Source organism: Styela clava, chromosome 1, assembly GCF_964204865.1.
Source record: "Styela clava chromosome 1, kaStyClav1.hap1.2, whole genome shotgun sequence".
Lineage (NCBI taxonomy): Eukaryota > Metazoa > Chordata > Ascidiacea > Stolidobranchia > Styelidae > Styela > Styela clava.
Window position 1 is genome coordinate 21,082,641 of NC_135250.1, and position 8,261 is coordinate 21,090,901.

General features: G+C 34.8%; 1 protein-coding gene across 1 annotated transcript; it reads right to left on the minus strand.

Annotated features, from left to right (window-relative positions):
* LOC120325546 (nuclear receptor subfamily 1 group D member 2-like) lies at nt 1–8,261 on the minus strand. The gene is made up of 10 exons (XM_039391666.2): nt 8,197–8,261; nt 6,707–6,798; nt 5,166–5,310; nt 5,007–5,076; nt 3,956–4,676; nt 2,872–3,015; nt 2,443–2,592; nt 1,905–2,004; nt 1,681–1,791; nt 1–1,357 (listed from the first exon to the last, which is right to left on the minus strand). Exons 1-10 carry the CDS (start codon nt 8,240–8,242, stop codon nt 1,134–1,136), a joined length of 1,803 nt encoding a protein of 600 aa, XP_039247600.2. The 5' UTR covers nt 8,243–8,261; the 3' UTR covers nt 1–1,133.

Sequence of the window (8,261 nt, forward strand, 5' to 3'; positions counted from 1 at the left end):
ATCGTCCATTATATTTCAGGTTTTATGTTACAACACAGCCGTCAATGAGACTAGAAACCTATGGTAAACACGAACTATTGGTTTACGGAATCAGGGTTTTGTCCCACACTTCGGATTTTATATTTGGACCCATCCCAATTTTCTGAATTGCACTAGTAAATTTCATCTTGTAAATTAAGAGCCACGATTATCAACAGAAGTTTTGACACAGAAATATCATTCAACTTCCTATATATAGCTCTGTGATAATTCAAAAAGAGATAAAATAAACATTAAAAAAGACTTTTACTACGCACTAACAAGAATATATTTCTGTAACGTTTTGCTAGACCACGGCCAAATTTGCTCGGCAAGACTTCTGAATCACTTAGAATAGTTGCCGTGACTCTTGCTACATCATCCGTCTATTATAGATCAACCAGAAAGACTTTTGATTCGCGCAGTCTAACTGCCTTATTGCAGCAGTATGCTTGCTTTAGGTATCCACGAGCAATTTTCCGTATTCACGTAAAGTATTATTCTTCACTGTAGCTACATTGAATTCTCGTTTGTCAATTCATGGACAGGATTATTGATTGCCGTCCTCACTCGCACTTCCTACAGCATTCTTGCGTTATGGGTCCTTTAGCAAAACTTTTGAGTGACTTAGCATATCTGTTTTTGCTCTCGCCAGATCATACTTGCATGATAGATCCACCGCAGCAAGATTCTCGAATAATCATTTCGAATAGTTGCCTCAACTCCTGGCACAAGATTCTCGCACTATGAATTCACCAATACGACTATTGAATCACTTAAATAACTGTCTTCACTTTTGTTAGATCATCCTTACATTGCGGATACACAAGCAAGAGTATTGAATTACTCTCAATAGTTGACTTCACTCTTGCTACATCGTCCTTGAATTGCGAATCAACCAGTATGACTGTTGTATCACTTAAATATCGTGATGGTCTTTACCCTTTTTGCAGGAACCACCAAAAGAATCTTGATTCTAAAAAATGTAACTGTCTTTACTCTTGCTACGGTATCCTTGAATTACATATCCAAAAGCATATGGGATGAATAGTTTACCCCGCAGAAACCCGTTTGATAGCATTATTGAATTAGATACCAATGGAAGATTTCTGTGTTTATTTGGAAACAGCAACATGGTCAGTTGTTTCGGCGTCACAGTAGTCTCTGAGTTGATGATGAGATAAGAAACTTAGTGTTCGTAACCCCGCTAATTTGATCAATAATCTAGCATAAGTATTATCCCACATTCCTCTCGAGGCCGTCATGCTTTGATGCAGCACTTGCAACAGTATATCTTGGAGTTTACGAACAGATTTATTGTCGACAATACCTGATCTATCTAAATGCAAATGTAATAAGTTGACAAACCCACTTATTCGTATAAACTAAAACTTTTTATGTTACTGTATTAATGTAAAAAGGACTTGCATTTCCATTTTAATTCAAATTATCACGTTACAAAAATAAAATAATTTTGTAACGATTATGTCAATATAATATTTATGCTATAGGTCTACGTCAATACTGAATCTGAACCACCAGTAATGATTCATATACAGTAATTCTTTTTTTCTCTTTAATATGGCTAACGCGCCTGAGATTGAAATAATATTTTGTGTTTAAATTTGGTCATATCTGTTTACACCAATTTGTACTACTCACCGCAGGTTATCAGTACCAATGCTGTGAATATAGCAACTTCTTCTGGGTGAAGACCAAGGGAACTAAACTGTTCAGCAAAATCGAATGTACATTTGACGAATTCTCCCAGATCTGAGTCAAAATATATGTCACGTTAAATTGTTCAATTGCATGATTGTGCATTTGTATGGTATAACCAACTCATATATCATATTTGTCGATATAGTAATAGAAACTGAACATACCATTGGAAACTAATTCAGATAAACCCTTCCGTTTTCCATCTGGAAATAGAAATGTTTGGTTGACCGGGTTATAACCAGATACCATAACGATGAGCATGACCTGTAAATGAAGTTAAAATATTTCTATTTATATAAATAAATCAATTATAGTTACATCTGTGAAAGTCTCGGCCCACAGCCGGCCAGAGAAGGAGACATGCTAATTTGAACGGTGCATATGAATAGAAAAAAAGGGAAACATATAAAAAGAATTATAGACATATCAGTTCTGCGTCCATATCATATCACAAACGTTGCAACATAGTTGCCTTGGGAAACTTTGTGATCGAATTGTTAATATTGCACAAATTACCAAACTTTCTTGTAATAATCAGCGAATTTGATGATTGAATGAATTTGGTCTATTTCATCTGTGAACTCACCGAAAATCAACACGATAAAATTTTTCGAAGGATCAAGATTCAATATAAAATAGATTATGTAACGTCTGAATCAAAGATTATTTAATTTTGGCCATATTGTTTGTTTTGTCAATTACCTCGAGTAATCCTTTTTTTAAGAGATGGATTTGATCCACTACCTTCAACATATTGGTAAATCCAGGTATTTGTTTCGCGAATTCAACGACTTCACAAATCGCCATGTTGAATGGTGATGTGTCTTGAATTGTAACGTTATATGTTGCTTTCTGCCAGTTTCGTATGAAATTGAGTACAATATTATAACGTTTTGTACATTGCGCTAGTTTATTATTGAAAAATGATATTATTTCATTTTTTGTAAAATACTACTTCGTGGTATTGGGCACGTCGTTATAGTCCACCAACAGTTTTATTGTTCAATGCATCGGATTTTTTTCTGAAAAATCGAAGTCAAAACAATGAATCATATCAAACAACACGCATCCGTGGGTGTTTTCATTTTAGCATAAAGCTGTGTATTAGTTAGTTATGTTATTATACTTTACCTCGAGTTGACTGTGTCTCTTTCCCTCGACGTCTGCGCTTAGAAAAAATCCTCGCTTGGCCAGAAAAAAAGTGGCTTGAAAACCGACACGAAGTGTATTTGCAATATCATCATATACACAGGGGCTTTGCTTGCTCTCCGAATGCTACAAAATATAATAATGGTAGAAATGGATGGTATTTAAATTCCTGAAGCTTGTTGCCTTCTACTGATTCAGTGATTATACTGTACAGCTTGTATGAAACTTATGTTAAGCATAAATGTTAAGAATAGAATATATAGAATATATATATATAACAAATAACTGTTTCAATGCAACCTGAATGAAGCATGGGTGGAAGCAGTCGATGAAATTACAACAGGCTCTGTTACTTATCGATTTTAATCGGTAAGTTTGTTGATAGGTATTTGTCTGTTTGTTTGTCTGTTAGATGCACGCGATATCTCACGAAAGCGAGATTGAATCTGCTCCAGATTTTGCATGTGCATTCATCTTATCTCGGACCAGAAGCCTATTGATTTTGGGCGAATTATGTAGTATAATTAGCGAGTTATTAATTAATTAGTGATGGTACACAACGTGTCACTATGGAGTGTATATAGTGCAGAGCTGTTTTGGGGATCTCCTAACTTTCGATCGATAAGTCTTCGGTCTCTGACCGATATTCTCGTTTAAATGTTACTAGTTTCGGTAATGCAATATTTAGGAGTTTAGTAAGTTCTGATAGATATGATACAACGTTATATGCTTTAACTTAAAATATGAAATAGGGAGCAACCAAAAGTGAATACTTCTTACTACCGCGTTCTATGCTAAAAATGAAATATTGCGCTTATTGAGGTATGTAGGGCTCACCTCATTATGTAGGATTTGGTAGGTCATACTGAGAATCACAATGAAACGATATTTATCGTGATTATCAGGCCAGCACGTATTTTATAAATAATTTGTTTTCGAAACAGATTAGCATGATTGTAATCATACATATATGTTATATATTATTGGATAATATACCTATTGGATATATGTGATACGAATAAACAGTTGTATTGTTATGAAGTGAAAATTAAGTTATTTAAATTACCTGATTGCTCAAATTTGTGTTTACCACGTTGTTCATGCTCGCCAATGTGTTAGTACTTTGATATTCACTGTCTTCACTTGAAAATTTGCGCTTAGTCCGTGAGGAGCAACAACTGTCGTGGGATGATGCTGACCACAAACGCTTCTTCTGGTTGTATGGTATGTGAGGCGAGTTTGAGGCAGGCAAGGAATTGCCCTTCGCATTTTCTTCCAGTCGTTCGGGAAATTTATCAAACGACATATATTTATCTTCTCTGTTCAAAGTCGACGACTGAATATGCCAATGGTCCATTTTCGTTGAATCATATTGAAAAGCTTTGATTAAGTTCAGGTGCCTAATTTTTTCAGATGTGGATTTTTGATTTTCAACGACGACTTTTGGGTTCCAATAAGGTTCATTTGGTTTACAGGCGGAATATATAAATTTCTGACGTGTTACTGAATTCTCTCTGTCTTTGAAAACGTTGGGGACGTCATCACCAACACTTAGCAAGTGCGAATGGTTCCTCCTTGTTAGAGATTGACCGCTCCCGTCATTTTCGATACGACTTTGTATTAAATATTTTGCAGTTGGTAAATGTTTACTTTTCGGTTTCTTGGCAGGGTTTAGTAATACATTAGCGTGTTTTATTGTTTTGCGGTCGTCAGTTGTCTGCTTTAGTAACGTTTCGTTTTTACAGTGAAAACTCCCGGTAGCATTCTCATCCGATCGTGCATAGCTTCTAAAAGTTAAATTTTTACTTATGAATACCATAAACCAAAAATGACACCGGGTAGTTAGAATGCTATAAATTGCCTAACGAACAAGACAGAATTAAAAAAAATCCGGGGTTAGAAATGACTTTATTTATTACCGTGTAGCAATTCCAAATCATAGAAGTTCTTGAAAAAAGTGTTCCATATTATGCAATTTTCTTCACATTGGACAAACGTTACGTCATTTTCAATCACGCAGGTATAGAATGTGGAATTATCGTATATACGTTTGTTATTTTAGAATGTAGATTATTTAAGCCGCGAACAATATTTTCCGCCAGTAAATACATTAATACCTCCACGCTGAATATCTTCGTGTCAAAATTTTAACCTTTTCTCTTTTTGGTATTCTTCCATACTTGACGGCTAAACAAGAGATAAGAATATGATTAATTTTTGTGGCTTGAATTTATTACTTGTAGATGAAAAAGCAAACATATAAGGACCCGTCTAACCTTCTCGAGACATTCCGACTTTCAGGCATGTCTCATATCTACATGACTGACACCTGTTTCTAGACTCTCTGTTTATTTCGCAATTTTCTCCTAATTTGCAAACTGGATATTTCAGATTCTGTCCCGTGGTTCGCCGGAAAAATCCCTGTAGAATTTAACACATGAAAATAAAAATGCAAGTGTATATTTAGGTGTATAATTTATCACCAGACAAAACAAATAAACGATGGAGAAAATATTGATCAAATAATCTATTCAACCGATAAATACAAATTAAAACTCAAATATTTTTCAATGAGGAGTAAGGAATAATGAGCGTTCCAGAATACTGTTTTTTTTTCGACCTGTACTTTCACACAGGGGCGCCGCCAAGATTTTCGAAAGGGCGGCGGTTACAAAATCGAAATCCGATGAAACGGTCTTCGCGATTACGCGTTTATTGAAAGAGCAGGCGCAATTTGCGGACGGAATAATGTGTGGTAAACTGTCCGATTATAGTTGTTTTGATGCGTATTTTTGCAAATTCGTCATCGCCGTTAGAAAAATTCCAAGGTCTGCAATAAAATCCCAGAGATTACAAATAAATTTAGTTTAAAAATACATATAGAGTATATTAGAATATCAAGAATACACCTTCATCGCCTCGAAGTTTGTAGCGAAATGGCTTTTAAAACGGTCGTCGCGATTACGCCACTCATTAAAAGAGTCGACGTTTTCAAAGGATATATAATGATTTTTTTGCTGCATAGTATTCACTCCTTGACCGATATGGGCATATTTAAAAATGCCTTACTATACTAATTTAATTGTATTCAATTTTACCTGCGGTTGCACCGGCAAAATAAAAGCATCACAATTCTAAATTACCATGGCGAACCGTGGACAAAAAAATGTGTAATTAATTGCCTGATTATATCTTGTTGCGATTCGTAGTATGTTTGCGAATTCAGCAAATCTGAGCTGTTCTTGCAACAGCTCTATCGCAATGCTGCCATTCAAGATTATTTTCAAGATATCATCGTTAAAAAAATCCCCAAGTCTGGAATTGAGGAGTAAGGAGTAAAATTTATTTAAACAAATTAGTTGAATATACTTCACGTTAATTATCTTATATCATCATAATCCGGGAGAAAGTCGCGTCAGACCCGTTGGTAGTTTTAGAATGAATAAAAAGGTACTTCGCGTGCACAATTTTGAGACTCTCGACATCTAAAGAAACGTTTTAATCTGTTGCGATTCTTTTCCAACAAAACTTATGGTGTTGTCCGTTTTTTTCTCAGTATTTTATATTGCCGCTTTCAATCTAGAAAATTTAGGTCGTGGATTCACCTCTTTATTTACGGCTTAAAAGTAACACCAACGCCGACGAAAACAATGGTTGATTTTAACAAAATGCAATCGCACGCGTTATTAACTTTTTCATTCTTCCACAAGTTTCAAAATAGGAAGGGGGTGTTTGATTTCCATGTGAAATAATTCAACAACTTCAATAAAATCGTATTTTAGGGCTATTGGCCCCACATTTATTTCAAGTATTTTACCTTACACCCTTCGCACGCATCTACTCCGTAATGCACACCCGAAGCCTTGTCACCACAAACTCGACAGAGTACAGCAAAATTGTATTCACCATCTAGAACAGAAAATAGACCATGACCTCGGGTATAAAAACTGTCGTTTTGTGACGCTTATTTACGTTATTTGTTCCGAACATCATCATCACGTGATGTGTTATGAGCTACCATTTTTGGAAAGACCGGCATATTCACGGTTCGTCATTGCTTACCCAATTTATTACATCCGGCGTAAGTTGGTGAGCCTGGTAACCTGTGGAACCAAGATAAATAATCAAGTTTAACGCTTCAGCCACTAGGAAGCTGCTACTGTGGCATTGTTGCTTGTGATCAGATCATTGTTGCTTGTCCCATGAATTTGCGACGCTATCATCATTACATTTCGTGTTTTAGGATTACCTTCGTATGCCCATCTAAATATTTTGACTAAAAACATTTTTCAGATTTTCAATTTGCTAATGCAGTATAAGTTACCGACGTATGCCATGTCTTTTTACTATTCTTGGTTTGAAATGTTTGAAATAAACGAGATTATCAGAGACATATACGATCTACCATATTTCTCAAAAAATTTACGATTATAATTCTATTGTAAAAAATTATATTTATGATCAAAAAATAGATTTGTCGATAGCTTGGTTGTTAGTTTATCATGAAAGAAATCGGATAACGCTTTTGTGATAATATTATAGTGAATGGTAATCATTCAAGTTCACCGCTGTTTACCTCATAACTACGCCGATCTCGCCCAGTCATCAGAATTCTAACCTTAATTCTAACTTTATTCTGGCCTGGAGCTAAATGACACGTCAAGTGACCCAGTTTGTATGCAAATATGTAGTGAAAATTCGACTGATTTAGAGTTAGCGATTTATCTTTTTATCTTCAATGATGTAAACATTTCATTTTGTCCATGACCGTGGTCACGTAGGCAGAATTCGTTAACTATATATTTTTATTTAACACCTCCAAACAATAATAATGGAATTCGTGTAATTATTAAAGTGGGATCCAATGTTTTTTGACATGACCTGATTTATACAAAAGTCATATTTTTGAGCAAAATTCATTAAATTAGCGTTCGCGAATCGCCATTAAAATTCATATAGTAATATACTTGCTAACCTATAAACGAAATAAACATCACGTTTAATTTGAAATAAGTGTTTTTAGTTTTGTTCGGGGTTTTAAGATATTTATCTTCAGATAATCCAAAAAATCAACAGAATTATATATAATTGAATTTTCTCAAGATACGTTTAATAAATTTATCAATCCATTAGCATTCAAGGCACCCGTGGCAAGTTATCAACTACAACGTGAAATTCATATAACCTAAAGTTTCTGTTTAAGTGTGAGAGACTGCATTATCAAGCACTGGTGTTCTTGAAAACATCTCTGAGTGATTCGTAAACATAATTTTTATACATGAAACAATTTACATGAAGATAGTTTACCCAATATTTGATCCAGTGTAGGAGTCTGTGTTTTTGTTTCATTCATTATAACTGTCTTTATATCA